General features: G+C 39.2%; 1 protein-coding gene across 1 annotated transcript in view; it reads right to left on the reverse strand.

The window, feature by feature from the left end:
• The window catches only part of CDH10 (cadherin 10), a 153,348-nt gene that overhangs the window by 19,105 nt on the left and 113,861 nt on the right, over positions 1–20,382 (reverse strand). The window contains exon 6 of the mRNA XM_042464401.1: positions 13,670–13,857. Within this exon, the coding sequence (XP_042320335.1) occupies positions 13,670–13,857 (188 nt within the window). The remainder of the gene's footprint in view (positions 1–13,669; positions 13,858–20,382) is intronic.

A 20,382-nucleotide genomic window follows, 5' to 3' on the forward strand; every position in this document is an offset into this window, starting at 1 on the left:
GGCCTGGCCAGCGGACAGTTGGAGCCAGGAGCAGGAAGGGAGGACTGAAGAACAGTCTACTGAACTGCCATTCTCCACCAGCTAGTTCCTGGAACCCTCATCATGTGACTCTAAACCTATTGCATACCCAACCATGAAATAATGAGTACCAGACACGTAAATTGGATGAATAAAGGGCCATTTATTGACCTAATCTATTTAAAGCTAAGCACTTGAACCTCAACCTTAAATGTCACTACTGATAAAATTAATTCAAGTGAAAAGCTGCTGCGGGTCCAGGTAAATCTAGGTGTCAATTCTAGATTTGCTCTTCGGCCTTCCTTTGGGCATAAACACACTGAAACTGAGGTAAATCTCAATGATTCAAAATTGCATCCTCGAAAGTCCTAGGAAAAGTAACACTAAGCACTCTCCCCCAAACTCCCTCGAGTTTTAAGGTTGAGCCCAAACCCCCCATGTTTACCCCCAAAGGCAGGTTTCTCTCACAACTCTGCGTCCCTTGACGCGTGTAAGCTCAACAAGAGCCTAACCTTTCCACCACAAAGATGTGCCAATGGTGCATACCCAACAGTTCTTTACCCCATATGGGCCAGTGAAACCTATTTAACAGCCACCCAAAGCCATACCAGTTTCGGCACACAGTATGGTGAGGCAAAAAACCCCAGAGAACGGGGAGAAAATTCCTACGCGGCCTCAAGTGCACCAACAAAGTTGATATTGCATTTCAGGGTGGGAGAGTGGGCTGCTTCATGTAAAGAGGCAAGATGGGGGTTACTGTCCTTATACTCCTGACTTCGGCCCCCATCATGTGCCTCAGCTTGGTTCCATTGGACCTTGCTGACATTTGAAAATCCTGATCTCTTCATTAGAGGGTATCAACAGCCCCACCCTCCCTCACGGCCTGGCATCTCATCCTGGTGTGAACATGTTGCCACAAAGTATAGCCATTGGTATAATGTTATATTTCCACATTTTCCTTATATATGCAGCCATTACCAAAGATGAGGCAATACATGTTAGTATGATGTCTAGTAGGCCACACACACAAAGTAGCTAGACAATGTTGGCAAGATGAGAACAAGACAAAGGTTTTGGCTACTTTCCAAGTAACAGTCCTCCAAGTTCGTTGCTCAGTTTTTACTTTCATTTCTGAAATATCTATATACTTAAGGTTGATGGATGTTGCATGCTTTTAGGGGAAACGCGCTCTTCCCTGTTCCAAGCTGTTCTAGTCCAGTCAACTTTCTAATAAACAGCCTCATTCCAAACTCTTTTCAGTGTATATGAAACACATTGACGTTTATAGTCCACTCAGAAAGCTTTTTTGTGGCTTCCTTCCTGCACAAAACCATCAGCCTGTGAAACTGGGTCAATTTTTGGTAACAGTACTTACCGACATCTTTTGCTGCACATGGAAAAAAGGCTGCATGCATGTCGTGTGTGCGAAATCGGCTCATAGTACATAAAGATATATAATCCATTACTGCACCACATTGTAATATTTTTAATTCTCTGTTTTCTTATACCATAGTGTTGGCCTGCATCACAGTGTCGATTTCTGCGAACTCAGTTAAAAAAAAAAAAAGACAGTTCTTCAGGAAGAAATCGTTCATAGACCAACTACTGTGCTTTAATAAACAAAAGACACTTTTGCTCCCTCCCTCACAGACTGAAAACCCAGCATAAAGTCACAGTCATTTAACTCGTATTAAAGCCTTATTATCTCTGTAGGACAAAATATTTAGATCTCAGGAAGTGGTAACTGTAAAAAACCCCTCGTGCTCCTACCAGTTCAACACCCAGATAATATCACTGATTATTGAAGAAAACTCTAGTAGGTGACTGTATTCATTCATTATTATTCATACTTTTAGCTCCATTCTTCCACCTCAGTTTATATGGTAATATTAACAGACAGAAAAACTGATCTTTCTCAGCATTTTTTTAAAAAAACAAATGCATGTGGGAATATGATATACATGTTTTGATTAACAGCTGTTTCACATGGGCCTTGTCCAAATGTTTCATGCCAATTTTGGGACAGAGAAATGGTTGATGGTGCTATTGCAGAGTCGTGGTATGCATAATGCAGGTATTTCACCAAATTTATCCAGGAGGAGAGAAAATTCTGCAAATACATCTCTCGTTATTCCGAAGTATAGCCATGGGTCTCTAGTTTATTGTTCTGCCCTGACCAAAGCAAACTGAATTTGTAAAATGTGGATTTAACAATGTCAGAATAGTTTCTGAGTCATATTTTCCTGAATAACAGAAGGTGCAAAGGGAAACGTCCCCTCTATCTGGCTTTAGGGTGCCATTTTCATGAGGCGTGAACAGACTGACACAAAATTTCCCCAAAATGTGTCAGCAAAGCCCACTTTACTGGGTAGGGGGGAACAAAGGAAAGAAAACAGATGATAAGCCAATGTGTGACAGGGTGAAAACTCTAAGTCTAATTCAAAAGAAATGACACCATGAAGTGGCCTAGTCTTGTATATGCCAAACTTCTACTGTTGTAGAAATGGATCTTCTCTCAATCCAGCCTACCTAACTTAGAAATAATAGTATTCCCACCGTAGTTATCGATGGGGTCTTCTGTTTTCTCATTTAACTGTTCAAATCTTTACACAAAAGTCGGTTCACAGTGTTGCTATTGGGTGCCACATATAAGATGGTTTGTCACAATAGTTTTTAAAAAGCTGGATCATGAGTGAATCCAGTTTTCCATTTTCACCATTCCTCGTCCTAAAGACCAGTTCTGATGATGTGAAGAGATGGATATTGTAAAATTGATTATCAGCATTTCAAAATTGTCCAGTTCTTTGCCAGGAATCATTTCATCCTTCTTTTCGTTAAACACTGGTCAGTTTATGGAAGAAAATCTCACGACTCCCTGGGCAAACATTAAACAAGATAATTATCATTGTTCTGACTGTCACAAAAGTATGAACAACAGAAATGTGATGGAAGAATGAGCTTTTAATGTCTATATATGAACATCAATCTTTCTACAACCAAGTATTCAACCTTCCTTTTTTGTCAGAAATGTTTATTTACAATAACGCTACGTAATAAAGAAGTCATATCATAAAATCATCATTAGTGTCTTCGTAATATAAATGCTCATTACGAACAGTGTAAGTTGAGGAAATGATGCATATGGATAGCTAGGTGGGCAAGTAAACAACATAAACAACATGCTCTCCTGGACGCACCTACAAAATCCCTATAGAGATGAAACCAAATACTTAAAACTATTCTTCTTAATCAGATATCCAGACAGAGTTGCCAGACCCACGAAAACCGCATAGGAGTTGAAGACAAACAAACCACCCAAAGGAAGATATTTTTTGTTTACCATACATCAAAGGCGTCACAGAACAGAATAGAGCAAAGAAGTCCCACACCTCCAAAAGGTCTATTAAACCACAAACCAAGCACAGCCAGCGAATAATGGCTGAACATCAGCAAATACAGAAGAGCCACCATCTCACAAGCAGCAAAGTTTCACCACAGTACTGTTTGCAAGCTAGCGACAATCTACTACAGGGAACCAAAACGCTAGTGTCCAAACACACCAAATCAAGCAACAAAACATACTGCCAGACTGAGTCACAGCCAACAGAAAAATCAGCAGTTCAGCCTAAGACACATTATAAACCATCCTGGCGCATAAGATGCTGGTTTATTAAACACCTAAATGCTGGCACCATGTAAACAACTATCATGATCAGAATGCACAGGAAGCCATTGACATTCATAACACTTGACAAACTTCAACAGGAAAGAAGAAAACTCTTAAAGTAAACCAAAGTTTTGGCCATCAGTCCTGCGAAAAACAACTAAACATCAAATTACCCTGCAACATTAAATGAAAACCACCACGGGTGAGGGGGGTGTTTCCCTGCAGAAAATGGGATCATTGAAGTAAATGAACACCCTTGTGGGCCTTGAAACAACACACAGTTTCTAACATATAAATTTTTTTCCTCTACAAAACCAACATTATATATGCCCACTCTCTTCCATGTGGCACAATTCATGACAGAAGACCAACAAAAAACCCATGCTGTGTTTACCCAGAGGAACCTTGTCTGCATGGTCACTCCTAAACTTTGGACATGACCTACCAAAGAGATCCGCTCACATAACAATTGTCTCTGCAGGCCTTTACAAAAGCCATCCAAGACAGATTCTCTCCGGCGGCATTCCCAGACTAGTACCAATGGAGCCCTCTCCACTTGTCTCCACAACTCATGCCTTCTTCTGACTCTCCTTTAAACCCAACCTCATTGCCAATGGTGATTAAATTTCTCTGTAGTTTTTTATTGTGATTTTAATCACTGATTTTCTATGATGTTGTATTGTTAACATTATGGATTCAGAGATTGTGTTCATTATTTTACTGTTTTAATTTTGATTGGGTAACCCGTCCCAAATCCTGCCGGTGGAAAGAGACTGTCTATCAATAAATAATTAATAATAAGAAGAAAAAGAAGAATAAGAATAAAAGAAATACAGAATAAGAATAAATACGAATAATGTCTCTGATGCATGCCAAGCCACCAGCTGGTGCCCCCCCCCCCCGGCCCCCCCTGGACACAATATCAGAACCTTAACTCAACTCCTTCAATAAACTTACAAAACCTTTTGGAATTGCCCTTGAGTCCTAGTGTTGGTTTTGCGGAACATGGTGAAGATCCAAGTACATAACATGTGCCCCCAACCAATTCGGTCCACTTTATTTATTTAACATTCCCCTATTAAAATATGTATTGTGTGGGATGTCTTCTTCAGGCCCCAGCACGTTTTGGTAACAAGACCATATTAAGACTCGGTCCTGCCTTGTCTCCGTTGCCACTGTTGCCAGCCACAAATGCCACAACACTTTTTGTAACTTCCTACATAAAGGTCAAAGCAAGGATGATATAACTTATGTCTTATTGTCTACAAAGACTAGCTCTTTCCAGGGAATACTTTGCCCGTTTCCCATTGCAAGCTCCCCAAAACTGATTCGTGCGCTTTCTGTGTAAGGTGCTTGGTGCTGTGGATGTAGTAGGAACATGTATTATTATTTTCTTTACATTTGAGAGTCTTTTCTCACTCTCATCGCCTCTTGGCAATCCTGTACAACTGCAAGTTCTTTTATGTCCAGACTCACTCAGCCTTGCAAAATGTTGCTCATATTTACAAGTTAATCTTTGCCCATGTGGAGAGAGTTTGGGACACACATGGGTGTTTAGAGATTCATGTGTGGGCCTCAATGACAACCATTGAGAGACTGTCCATGTAATCGGGAAAACAGTTTGACTTGTATTCAGTTGACCTTATGAAGATATCTTTATCATTTCCTCTGACAGTGTTGAGGCTGCAGGGAAAAAAATATGAATGGCAGGAAATGGCGCTGGGGGAGGTGGATTTTCCTCGCCTGTTGGGGCCAACACACCATAAAGTTCTCACCCATTTGATTTAAGTAGATGGCCATCGCCTGTGCACACTGCTGATTTTTTGCAGTCTGCTTCTAGCACCATTTACATCAGCCATAGTAGTAATACATTTCTTATATCCACTTTATGGCAGTGAAATTACGCAACTCCACTAGGCTAGTTGATTTTAACCCTTGGGCAGTCCATCTTCTATTTGCTTTCTTCTCTCCAAGCAGTTGCAATTCCCCAGCCTAGGGAACTCCTGTTACTAGATCGTCCAGTGATGGACTGAATGACTGAATTTTTCTGATTTGCCAACTGATGAAAGGACTGGGTCAGAATTTGTTTATGAGCCCATGTCTCCATTGACTTTGCAGGACATCTTGGATTGCTTTCCAGCAAAGAGATTGGGATGGATTCTTTCTCTTGCTCTGTCACCATCTCGCTGCACCAATTTACCACCAATTTTAAACGCGTTAAACACTAATAGCGGTAATGTGATGTCAGTGTCTGGAACCCAAAATGAACTTGGAGAGAGTGCCTGGAAACTATACTGCAGTTCCAGAAAACAGGCAAATTCTCTAACACACATTGTGTCTTTGCTTTCACATCGTACCTTTCTGATTTTTTCTACCATGAATTTTCCAGTGCAAACTATTGTGTGGATCTCTTCATTCAATAAAATTCCTCTTTTATTCTATTTTATGTATTATTCAAGCCTTTAGTTTATTGAAGCGCTGTAAATTTACACAGCGCTTGGTACATGCAATCTTTTTAGTTAGACGTTGTTCCTATGCCCTCAGCATTACAATCTAAAAGAAACTGACACAGACAGGAGAAGGGGGTGGTGGATGGGAAAAGGTAAGAGAGTCCACAGTCTCCCTCTCAACCTAACCGAGGTCTGGCCACAATAGCGACAGATGACTGGAGGGCGGGCCAAGGCTCATAATCGGATGGTTACTCATTTATCTCGAGAAAATACTACAACAAGCTGGATAAATACATATACAGTACATAGGAATAAGGAACGGATCGATAAACAGCCAAAACAGAACATCGATAGAAGCGACACTCTGCGATGCCTGGAAAGCTTCTTGAATAGGATGGTTTCCAGCTCCGTTTTGACGCGGTTAAAGAATTGATGGCTATGCTTGTCGGCGGACGAAGGTTTTCAGGGAGTGAGGGGGCAGAAGTGAAAAGGGGCGAATCCGGGCTGGGGACAGAGGAAATCCTGGCTGCGACAGGAAAAACCCTTGACTACCCGAACGGAGGGGCCCTGGTGGGAAGGTGAAGAGCAGAGGTCTGATAAGTAAGGAGGGGCCAGTCCATGGAGGGCTTTGCATGTCGACCGCAGGAGCTTATACTGAATGCGAAGGGAGAGGAGCCAGTGAAGGGATTGCAAACAAAGGAGACATGTGGTCGAGCGGGGGTGGAAGTGATAAGCGGGCGCTGAATGCTGGACAGAGATAAAGGACGAGGTGAGAAGAGGAAGCAGCAGGCGGACATTACAGTAATCAAGTCGTGAGATCACTAGGGAATGGACCGGGGTCTTGCAGTCGAGGCAGGGGCGAATGGTCGGATTTTGGAATAATTGTACAAAAAGAATCTACAAGCCTTGGCTGTGTTTTGATTGAGGGATACACGAAGAGAAGATTCAAAGATTAAAGCACGATGGGGCTTGCTGGATGGGGGGCCAAAGGTTGTCCAAAGCGCAGGAAAAGGAGTGTTGAAGGTTGGCTTAGGAGGAACGACAAGGAGCTCCGCTTGGACATGTTGAGCTTCAAAAGCGATGGCGCCATCACTGCGAGACGCTGTAAGTCAAGTTGAGACTTGCTGTGTTCAAGCTTGGCCGCCAAGTCAGGGGCAGGAAACGCACAGTGGGTGTCCGCGGCAATTACAGATGGTAGGAAAAACAAAAGAGATGATGCGTTTTCTAAGGACAGTGTGTTGTCGAGAGGAAAACGAAGGGGACCCAGAATCAGAGCCCTGGGGAAACTTCCAACAGATTAAGGGAACAGTGAGAAGAAGTCAGACCCCCGCAAACTATGCAAAAGATCTGCCAGCAAGTAAGATCTACACCAGTCGAGAAACAGGTTTGAGACCCAGGACAGCGAGTATGTCCTTAGGCGACAGGATTCTTTTAGGAAAATGGTTGTTGAGTTAAGTTTGGTAAGTCTACTTGTACACAACAAAAATACTGCCGTTCCAACGCTTAAAACTGCCACAGCCAATGCTATTTTTGGGAGTTCGGGATGATTTATCGTTTTGGATTATCTACCCCCTTGTCATAGAGCTATCGCACTACAATTACATTCAGTATTCCATAGCTATTGAACCATGGCAGTTTTAAGATATTTGCATTTTCTTCTGTACATTAGCCCTCTACATATACTATTGCTCAAGTTCACAAGGTCCCTGCTGTCTATTCAGATCATTGCCAGAGTTAATTATCTGGTGGCAATCTGACAACAATAAGAAGGAATTCACCACTTTTTCATTTCTCAATGTAATGAAATTGTACAGTGGAACACTTTAAATGTATTCCATTTTCTCAGATTCTGGTTTTTTTTTACCTGTAGGCCTGCAGATGATCTGGATATAGGGCCATCACCCGTACCTATTATTGCTTGCCCACTTCAATGGTCTCATTCTTTCAAAAAGTCTGCGGCTCTGCTGATATGGGGAGGCTCATTCAACATCTTCTACAGTTATTTTCCAAGTTGTGTGTCTTTAAAGGGCCCAAGGTAATAACAACGTGGGTCACCGTAAAGATTCTGCATCTATCTTCAAAGTTATAGCTTTCGGTTTTCATACTCTAGTGGCTACAACATAATAATAACAACAAACAACAACAACAAAATAACTGTATAACACAAAACTCTGTATGGGTTTCGAAAATGTCAAGGAGAACAATATTATGCACACCGCATTTATCATCAGAGCATAGCATTGTTTCTTAATTATCTGTTATACACATATTACATAAGGTGCAGTAGGCTAATACCATTTGTATAGGCAGGGTAACACATCTTGTGCCATTGTGTAACAACGCTTCTTCTACTCTGAACATCTCCCTCATTAGAAAGGACTTGGATGTAGACCCTGGGTCAGATGCCTAGTTAACACTTATTCCAATCTTACTTCCCTCAACCAGTAAATATAATGGCAAAATATCTCCTGGACTTTGAATATTTCAGAGTAGTGATGCTTATAGTTTTGTAATATTACTTTCATTTTTGTCTCTTGATGAGGCAGGATCTCGGCAAAATCCAAGCACATGTTTGAAACACCACATTGGTAATCTTAGATTTTCCATTTTGGGACTTTTTCTGAACCATTTGCACAATAAACTTTAATTTTATGCCACAAACACCATGTTTTAGAACTGTGTGTGTTGCTGTGTGTGTGTGTAGTGAAGAAAACAATTGTGGTTGAAATACCAACGTTTGCTGCCCAATATGGTTATTTGATGTAAACTGCCGGCATTCCAGGGACCTTAGGGTTTGCACAAATGGATTTTCCCAAAGTCCAAAAAATATATACAATGTATACAAATATTCATAAATTTATCCAGCTAAATTCTTGCATGCCAGAAAAAAATAAGCAATTTTTTTCACTCTGACATGGCGAGCAAAATGCTCATCAATACTTACCTGACCTTCTTAATGACTGAAGGTTAAAGTAGATGGTATGACTGTATACCTTTCCCCTGTGGAAAATTTACAAAGATGTCTGCTCTCATACATCTTGATTTTCTGTAGTTAGTTCCACAAAATTGACCAAACTTAATCACATGGGCAATTTTTTTTTAAAAAAATGTCCCCAATGATGTGAAAATTTCCTGAATTTAAATTTCAGTGCTCTCAACATATCTCATTTTCATTGAATTTAATGCCTCTGACATCAAATTATATTTTTTAAATTATTTGCCAAAAAATATGTGTGACATTTTGTCAGCAATTCCTTTTCAAAATGAAAAGACTGAAAGTTTGGAGTTATAATTGGAATGCTTGGTGGGGGAATAGGCAAGTGATTTTGTTCTTCAATATCACTGGAATGGCAGATGAAAAGTGTCATCTAATTAATAATTTCCAAGGAATGAATGGGCAGAGAGGAAGTGCAGTTTCTTTGACACTGGAGCAGAGCTTCATTAGCATGCACCATTTAATAGAGAGATATCAAAAATGGATCCAAAATGGATTGTGAGGACATTTTTGAATTTATTTTTCCTTAAACCTTTAATGTTAAGTTTGTACTTGGAAAAGAAGTCAAACTGTCTTGGTGTTTAAATCTATTTTCTCTGAAGTCACATTACATTGGTAACAAATATTCTGCTCCCATATTTTCCAGAGACTCCTTTCCCCTCCATTTTAACCTGGCTCTCAAGGAGAATATTATGTCTCAAAAAATAACTATTGCTTCTCAGCATTGGAACTGTTCAGATGAGAGACTGCAATGCAATAATGTCTCCTTTGGACACTGAGCGAGAGAGCCACAAATATAATTTGTCCATTTGGGACCACATTAACATTCGCTCAGAATTTGCGATGGGCAGCCAAGACGATTTCATTCCTCTTACACCCCTGAGGAATGTCACTGTCCTTACAAAACTCCACTGGCTTCCTTCAAAATCCCCAAGTCACTTCACTGTGGCTGAACTCCAAAATCTACTTTGAATTTCAGTTTGGCCATTCTAATATATGTGTTCTTTAATGCTATGATGAAAATGTTAAATATTTTGCGTTGAAAAGCAGTACTCATCACTAAATAGAGAAACAGCATGTCAAAGTGGTTTAAGAATTGGACTACAACACTGGATACCAGGGTTTCAATTCCCACTTGACCATGGCAACAGATTGAGTGACAATTCACACTCTCTCAGCATCAGAGGAATGCAAACCCTCTCTGAACAAGTTTTGCCAAGAAACTCAGTGATAGACTCGCTATAAGTCAGAAATGACTTGAAGGGACATAATAACAACACATCACTAGAGACTGGAAAAAAATAGAGAGAATATTTGAAAAATAATGTTTGAGTAATGAGAAGGACTGATGAGAAGAATCCAGCAGCAATGAGAAACTTCATATTTTCAGACTAACTGTGAAAAATTTTGCATGTGACTGTTATGCTCAAAACTCAGCATTTCCTGTGCAGGAAATAAAAATAATATTTGCTATGCAGAAGATGCAAAAATATTATCTATGCAAAAAAAAAAAAAAGTTTTCTGTGCAAAATAGCAACATGGAATTTTTCTTGCAGAAAAATAAAATCCCAGATTGTGAAAAGACTTAAAAAACTAGGTGGTTTTTTGAACCCCCCCCTTTTTTTTTTGCAGCAAGAAGAAAATTGCCAAAATTATTAAAATTACTCCTTCAAGGAGAAAATTATTGTTGTGTGCTTTCCAGTTGTTTCTGACTTATGGTGACCCTAAAACAAACCTATCATGGGGTTTTCTTGGCAAGATTTGTTCAGAGCAGGTTTGCCATTGCACTCCCCTGAGGCTGAGAGTGTGTGACCTGCCCAAGGTCATCCAGTGGGTTTCATGGCCAAGCAGGTAATTGAACCTGGTCCAACACTCAAACCACTATGCCACACAGTCTTCCTTACCATTTTTATTTATTTGTTTGTTTGTTTGTTTGCCTACCATAACATAACAGTCACATTTGGCACTTCTTACAGTTATGGGAAATGATTCTCTATCATTCCATTGCACTGGAAGATAATGAAAGTATCAATTTAGAAAGTTCTTAAAACAATTATTAAGAAGACTCATTTATTACATTTGTTCAGTTAATACAAAAACAATGTTATTACCATAAGGCACACTGATGACTATTGTCCCTTTGGGAATTGAAGCAGTTTGGCAGTGACACAGCAACACTGACGAGTGCAAAATCAACTCATTCTTGAGGAAACCCAAATTTGCATCTCATGCAAAGGAAAAGTAGTATAATGTAATTGCCAGAATTGGTGCACCACTGGAGTGAAGAAAGTGGCCCTCCAGATATTTTTGCAGTAGAAAAATCCTATAGTCAGCACAGCCACTGGTCAGAGATAATGAGAGTTGCTGTCCAACAACATTTGAAATGTCTCACATTCTCCTCTTCTACATTATAGCAGGATGGATTTGCCTGCGGAGTGTGTTATAGCTTCCTCAATAAACATCAGTCTTTCAGACCTAAAATTTAAGAGTGTGGCATGGAATTCCACAGACCTGTAGAAAGGTATACTGTTTTGTTTTGTTTTTAAACATTTGACCTACTCTTCACTATCCCATTGAAGAAAATTGGCATTTTTAAAATAGGACATTTTGTATCAATTAAATAAAGTGAATGCCCTTTCAAAAACCATACACATATGTAACATGGAAGCTCAAGAGGAAGAGTTTGCAAAAAATTACTTAATGGACTATAACATTTATAATCCCCAAACCAGCAGGATTGGGAGTATTTGAGGAGCTGCCCTCTGAAAAAAAAATAATTTGTCCAAGATCTGCCAACAAAACAAGCTTAAGGCAAATTTATTTATCATTTCCCCCCCCCCCCCAACACACACACAAATTTTTTTTGGCTCTGCCAATAAATGACCTCTTTGGAAATTTTCCAGCATCCCATGGTTTGTTTGTTATTATGACATTTCAGTTGCTCTCACTTCTGCTTATTCTCATTTGCATCAGTGGTTTTCTCACCATGTAAATCAAACAGATAATTATCATGTCATTCACTAGATGAAACCTGATAGCAGTACAAAAAACCTGTGTGACTGATACAGGAAGTAAAAATCTGCAGCCACTGTCAGAAGAGAAAGAACTCCCCAGCAGTATCTAGGTAAAATGGGAATGCCCAATATATATTTAAAAAGCTAATGTTACATAATATTTTGTGGAAAACATTTCCACAATAACGGTTGAATATTCAGCACAGCTTGACTATGATGCCCAAAATGAACCATTCACGAACAACTCTAGAGGTTTTAAGTATGTTTTCATGAATGCCGTATACTCTAAGAAAGAGTGGCTGGTGGCTTCCATGTCAGTACCAAAAACCGGTCGCCCGCTAGCCGGGCAGACCGTTTTACCGCTAGAGGCGGCAAAAACTACAAGCCCCAGTATGCACTGGGGCTTGCCCCTGCTCCCTATTGGTATACCAATACCAATAACAAATACCAAGGATGCTCTTTTAAGGTAACAGAAAACTTGCATTTATTGTTTCAGGAAATGCATCTTGGTATAGGAAAGGAGGCAGGCAAAAGGAGATTACCTAAAGTGAAGTTGAAGGCTTTCATGGTCGGCATCCATAGGTTTTTGTGGGTTTTTCGGGCTATGTGGCCATGTTCTAGAAGAGTTTATTCCTGACATTTTGCCTGCATCTGTGGCTGGCATCTTCATAGATGCTGGCAAAACCTCAGGAATAAACTCTTCTAGAACATGGCCACATAGCCTGAAAAACCCATAAAAACTAAAGATTGCCTAAACTTTAATGCAAGAGCTCCTAAGCCTGACTCTCAAGTGTGGAAGTTGGCTAATGTCCATTCTGGGATGGGAATCTTAATGGATGCCCCCTTCACAGATGAAGGAAAATAAGGGACTAACTTTTGGAAGGAGGAGGAGGGCATGACCTCTGCAGTCAGAAAGGAAGCAAAAAGGCTTGAGTATATTGATCAAAGAAATAAACAAAAGGGCAGGCATATTTTCTAGAATCTCTTCATTTGTCTAGATAGAAAAAAACTGTTTGACAAAAGACACACTGTTACACCCATTTGTCACAAGAGGAGAAGTGAAGCACTAGGCCATCATCCAGTAAGGCATGGAGAAAGCCGCAACTTCCAGCTCCATTCAACTTTTTTTCCCCTCATGCAATAAATCTCACAGTAATTCTCTATACAAATATAGATGCCTGTTTACTTCCAACATGGAAAAAGTTAAGGTCATTGCCTTGTATGTCTCACTATATTCCTGTGGCTATTTGTTAGTATTTTTTCAACCAATCCTTTTTCTTCTACATAAAGGAAATAAACACAAAGTTGAAAATAGGGTCACATGAAAATAGGATCACATAGCTTTTAACAATTGTTTAATCGTTGTAAGCAATTTTGGGTTCCAATCTGTGAAAAATGTAGGATAGAAACAAATATAATGACGATGACGATGATATTTCTTGGCAAGAACTAAACGTTTAGTGCTGTTATCACTATGAAATACATATTAAAAAGGCACTCAGTGATTTACAGTAAAGATACCAACCTTCCGCACTGTTATAATGCCTTCTTGTGTGTCTTTTTGGGTAACAATGTCAAACATATCCCTTCCATCCCCGTCAGTAATGCGATATTCAAGTTCCGCATTTCTCCCAACATCTGCATCAGAGGCTTTGACACTTCCAATGGGAGTGCCAACTGGAGATGTTTCTGGAATACGGAAGTGAACTGAGCCTGCAAAGGAAGCATATGTTTCTGTAAGTTCATATGTTTTTAAAGAATGTTAAACGTTGTTGTTGTTTTTAGAAAACAAGAAGCTTGGATTATTTCATACCTCAACATGAGAGTTTCAGTAAGATTATATCCCTGTCTGTCTGTCTGCTATCAAAATATATATATTTTTAAAAAATAAAATGGTATAGGAAGTAGATATTAATCCAAGGAACACCAAGTTTCTTTTTAATAGCAAATTAAATAGCAAATAGCACCTTCACAATGGATTTTTTTTTCTGAAAAAGAAGCCTGTACACCTTGTGGTTGTTGAGACCAACACAACCTTCCAGTCATGTGTGAAAGTCTTCTAACTGCACAATAAGTGCCCTGACTTTTCTAGCTATCCAGAAGAGCCCAAAGTGATTTTGTGATTATTTTCCCCCACATTGTGGCAAATAATAGAAAGAATAATTTCTTAACTTTTTTTTCCAGATGAGAAAGGGGATTTCAGATATATTCTTGTGGGTGGGATTTAGGATTTTTGCACTTACCTCATTTTCAAGATGGCTGAGAAGTACTGGTATGTTTGTGTGTCTGGGGCCCGTTACAGATGGGCTTTAAACTACGGACTCAGTCTGTACTAGGGTTAAAAAGGGGCGTCACTTCCGGACGCCCCTAACCCTAGTACAGACTGAGTCCGTACAAAATGGTGGTGCCCCTTCCACATGGGGGCCACCATGACGTCACGAACGCGCCAACTCCAAACGGGGTGGTGTGGATGTGACGTCGTCACGCCACGTGAGGGCGCTTAGTGCGCCCTTTCGGCGGAGCAGGAATCCTGGTTTGCGTTGCTGGCGCAGCCATGTGAAGGCTGCATCAGTGTGACGCAAATCAGAAAGGGGCCGAGTGGCCCCTTTCTGAGAGTCCCCGCCGCCGATGGGGTGTCCTTGGGGCTTGAAGCCCCAAGGACACTTCTTTTCAGGCCACGCGGAAGCGGCCTTTTGCCACTTCCCCGCGGCCTGGAAAGTGGCGGATCGGGGCCGCAGAGGCTGCCGTTGTGGCAGCTGAGGCCCCGATCTGGTGGGGAAAGGGCCGATTACAGGTCGCCCCAAACGGGCGGTCTGTAATGCGCCTAAGTGTCTGCCTTTAACAGTATGATCATTCAACTAGTTCTGAATACTGGATGCCCTGTGGCTTATGTCATTGTCATTTCCCATAAATGCTGACTAAGTAAATCAGATTGCCTACCACTAACCCAACAGCTGTTGGGTAATGAGGCACGCTATACACTTTATTACATAAGAAGGCTTTTTCTTCAGATCTGGAGGCATATACCTGTCTAAAATTCAATGAGGCCTACAACTGCTCCCCAAAAGAGGGATTTTAGCAGGTGGGAATTGTAGAAGGGCCTGAGGTGCAGAATGGAAGGGTGCCATTTGTTTGACGGGCAACTTGTTGTCCATTCCTGCCTTGATTTATGAAGAAGGTATAGAAGATGAGATAATGGTGCTACCAACAACCAAATGCCTGTGGATCATGTCCATTGTAATTGGAAAACTTCATGGTCAAGGCCAAAGATTTCTTTATAAATATTTTTCAAAAATACTTTGTTTTTTTAAAACAAACAGAAGGCAGCCTCCACAGATTCATAAGGCAACCTTTCCCAAAGAGCTTTGTCAGACAAGAAATCAAAGGCAGCTGAAGAAGCTGTAAATTGCTGGAAAGGAGTGGAATAGAAAGGAAACACACACACATACACACATATGTAGCACCTTTGACTACTTCCGAACAACAACACCAGCTTTAAAATATAATGAAAAGAAATTCTAAAGTATTTCTAAGGTGCCCTTATAATGAGAAAGAAAAGGTAAAGCCTCTTTCTTGAGGGAAGTAAAAAATGTCTGGAAAATGGGAGGACACATTTCAGCAAAGCACCCGAAAAATATTGTCAAGCATCTGACAGGCCACAATATATAACTCAGATGTGTACCACATGGAGAATTGAATGTTGCTCAGGAACAAACAGCTTTGCAATAAAGCTACAACTCCAAATAGGGTGAAATATCACAAAAAAGGTTCATCTAATAATAGAAACAACAGAATAATAACAATTCACAAGTAAACAATTTATTGTTTGTTGTGTGTGTTCAAGTCATTTCTAACTTATGGATACTGTAAGGTGAATCTATCATAAGGTTTTGTTGGCATGATTTGTTTATAAGGGGTGGCCTTTGCTTTACTCTGAGGATGAGAGACTGTGACCTGCCCAAGGTCACCCTGTGGGTTTCTAAGACTGAATAAAGATTCATACTCTGATCTCCAGAGTCAGAGTAAAACGTTCAAACCACTACACCACTGAGTCATTCTTATGGATAAATTTGATCAGGAATCCATGTATTGAGATTTAAGACTATAATGAGGTTCAGTTCAATTAAATCCAGATCCAAATGAATAATGATAGTAATAATTAGGATATCAAAGAGAACTAATTCAGCTTGGTACATAAGTAGCCAAACCTGTGGAGACCTAACCAAAGTTATTTTAGTTCTAAGCTTTAATACTGAACATAGAACTGGCACAATTGTTCAGTATGGAAGTAACAAAATCTTGATCACTCTCACTCAAAGTAATGCAGCTCAGATTTGAAGTGGACAAACCTCCTTCAAGCAGGGCCTTCTTCAAACCCTCCATTTCCAGTTAAAGACTAAAAGGCCTGAATGCATACTTTTATATATTTTCTTTTATTGGGCATCTCCTGTTCACTGCAAATACTTTTTCACCTAATCCTATTGTAAAGCAATTGGGATATTCTGTTCTGAAAAGAGAACTTTAATGGACATGAAAGATGTTGAAAATCTAAATCAACACTAGTTGATGTAGCAGTTTTCTTACAAGTTATTGAAGATAAATATTGTTAATGAAGATGGACCAGCTTCCTTCTAGTTATGAAAAATGTAGTCCAGGACCCACTACAGAGGAATGAAAAACAATGGAGAGACAAACTCTCCAACACAACTTCCTTTTGTGCTTTATTTCTTAGACAGAAAACCTAGATTTTCAGGTCACTTTAAAAATTAGAATTATATTTTTGAAATTTTATACTTTTATGTCACACATCTAAAAGGATTTGGTAGTTGTGAAGTTTATAAAGGAATATAAAATCACAAGCAATTATTTTTACAGCTATATGTATTTTGCTCCTGCCATACTCTAAAGCTCTTCTTAAATCACAGTGGTTGGTCAGGATTATTTTGTGACTTTTCTACATAGTACATGATACATACAAACATACATACTGAAGTAGCTTGTTGGGACCCTGATTTTGCTATTATTAATATCCCTTCCCTAATGTTTATGGGATGGAGGTTGACCTTTGGGAAAGGAGGCAACGCAGCAGCTTGTAAAAAAAGAAACAAGATGAAGGATCTGCTCACATTGTATCTGACATGATTCTAGGGACAGAAAGAATATTGAGAAATATTCTACAAATTGTTGAAAAAGATGTTTTTGAGAGTTGGGAAACCCAGAAAAGGAAAAAAAAAAATGGATTGACAAGAATCTTCACAGTGCAAAATGCACGTGTGGTTGTTTTTGCACAAAAACCAGAATTTTCAGCATGAAATTTTTTTTAATTCAGAAATATTAATTCCTAAGTAGAGAATGTTGCTTTCTAGCACAAAATGCTTTGATGGGGATTTAGTCTGTGCATGAATTAATATTTCTGCATTGAAATGCTTCATACATAAATTTCTGTTACTTGTGCAGAAAATGCTGCTGCTGTTATTTTTTATTTTCTATTTTTACGCACAGATTTTTTATACATGGATTCAAGCAACCACGGTTTGAAAATGTTTCAAAAAAAGTATAAATTTCAAATATTAAACCTTGATTTTCCAATTGTTATAAGGTACACCATTTTGCTATGTCATTATATTTAATGGGACTTGAGCATCCATGGATTTTATTATCCACGGGGGATCTTGGAACCAAACCCCAGCATATGACAAGGATCCACTGTAAGTCCAACATTGTTAATAGCCTTTGAAAACTACATGGCTTTTGAAGACTCTCACAGTAGGAAGAAAAGTTTAAAATTATTCAATGCTACCTGCAAAAAGAAATTGAGTAAAGAATTTCATCCTACTTTGTTCTACATACAAGAGCATGAGTACAAATGTCTGCACTGTTCAGCAACCCTGTCCTATTTTCAAAGTGAACAGTCCAGTAATTTGGGGGGGGGGGCAAAATCAGCAACAAATATCTTTTTAATGTAACAAATGAATTATGGCATAGGTTTTCATGGACCATCATCATCATCATCATCATCATCATCTAGTTATAAGAGTTTGTCAGAGCACAAAATTAGCTGTAACCTAAATGGAGCACATACCTTACTACTGGAACAATACTTTCCCCATTCCCTGTAAGCAATTTTTATTTTCATTTTGTTGACTGAATCCCACTGTATTTCCTACAGCTCTTTCCCTGTTCTATTAAGAACTAATATTGTCACACAGTCATTTATATAACAGGTTGGAAGTTTTCAGGAAGCTGCCCATAATTACAAGTCATTTACATGACTATAAAAATATTCTGATAATAACTGTGTAAGAGGCCTTCGCTTTCATTAGTCCCCTTGATACATGGTCAAATCAGATAGAAGATAAGATCAGTATAGTGTACTGTTTCACATTTGACATGAATTTTATTGATTCTTCTTTTAAGAAAGAATCAATAGGGCCTTCGGCACATTCATGAATCAAGCACTTTTTCAGCCCCCTTTCATGAACCAATTCATTTTGTTTCTTTTAACATTATATAAGCGACATTAATAAGGAGGCTACCATGGGAAGGGAGGGATACTTCATTTTTAAAAAATGTCCTATTGAACAAAGTGAAATTGTATGTTTGGGGATACTTCTGTGGCTAGATATTTCTATACAGGAATCTAGAAAGAATCCTGTGTAATAGAAGAAAAGAGCTTGATATCAAAACAAAAATAGATAAAATTAAAAAGTTAACAGTATCTGTTAAATTAATAGTTGCATTAATCATCAATTTAATTAGCCTGTATGTCTATACCTACCTACCTTTCTTTCTTGCTATGATTTTTAACAAAATTGCTAAGAGGAGAAAAAAGATGAAGCGAGTTTAAGTGAAGGGACTCTACACCTATTCAAGTGAATGGAGGAAAATCTACACTATTTGAATATGCTGCAGAAGGGGACTCTACTGAACTGCTAAGAATCTTGTTGCCTTTCACGTTCTTGTTGTGTTGTTGAGTTGTTGTGACTCTCCCTGGCCAACCCTATTTTGATGAGAGACAAAAGTTATTGTCTCTCTACTCAGTCAAGTAAATCAAACAATTCTGCATTGATCTGAAAAGGAAATCTGGAGCTGAAGGGGGGAATCTATCCTAACATCAAAGGTCAATACAGTGAGTTGGCATAATATGCTATTATTCCCTCCCCCCAATATTTCCAGCTCACATTAAGTTATCAACCAGATCTAATACTGTGGAAGGATAACTAGAGGGAAATAAACAAGTCATTGATAATGTCATTAACATATTATTTCCAAGCTTAAATTTTCTTTATTTTCTTTCCAAGCTCTGATTGATTGACAGCTAGGATTTTGCTCCTCTTCATATACTGAAGTGGTGAAACAGGTTGTGCGGCTTTCCTTCATCCAGGCACTCATGGAAGAAGCAAGGTCACACAACCTTCATCTCACTCCTCCACAGTCTGCAAATTGTCCTTGCCCGTGATGCTCATTAAATGCTGGTGATGACTTGAACAATAAAGAGAAGAGGAAGTAGGCACTTTTTCATGAATGTGTTTGATTTGTGCCAATCGTTTTATCATTGTTTAAAGTGAAGTGGGGCAGATATGTAGAGACAAGGCTGTTATTCATTTTTCAGGAGCAAATCAAGGGGAATATACATTCAATCTAGTGAGGTAATGTGGAAACACTTTTTCCCATATTGGACTGTGACGGTTTCATTGCCTTCCTCACAACACAGCAGAACAAATTGGATTTAGACTTCATCATGCTTAGAGTAGGCCCACTGCTCTAAAAATTTCTAAGGTAATGTGCTTAGATAAAATAAAAACCCTAAAAGCAGCTTGAGATACTCCCCACCTTCTAGCACTGTGTGGCAGCAAGGTTAAGTTAACCGGCTTTGCAAGAAAGGGCTACATTCTCCTAAAAATAACATTTCTTCATTTACCCATACTGAGTTTGCTACATAGCTGAATCTGGTCATGCTATCTCACACCATTACATTAACTTACTTGAGTATTGGAGGGCACAGTGAACATGGATGGAGAGGGGCAAGATAGGATAAAAATAAAATATTCAAAATATTCAACATATTTCTTTAGAAGAATTTCTGTAGGGTCCCATGCCCATACTACTCTGTATGAAGACAGATATTTTCACAAGACTGAAAACCATATCTGAGCTGGGCTTTCCAGTTACAGTATGTGAAGAGAGCTTTCAGTTTTTATAGCTGTACTGCCCATAACTGAATGCAAGGAGACAAGA

Source organism: Sceloporus undulatus, chromosome 4 (genome assembly GCF_019175285.1).
Source record: "Sceloporus undulatus isolate JIND9_A2432 ecotype Alabama chromosome 4, SceUnd_v1.1, whole genome shotgun sequence".
NCBI classification, from domain to species: domain Eukaryota; kingdom Metazoa; phylum Chordata; class Lepidosauria; order Squamata; family Phrynosomatidae; genus Sceloporus; species Sceloporus undulatus.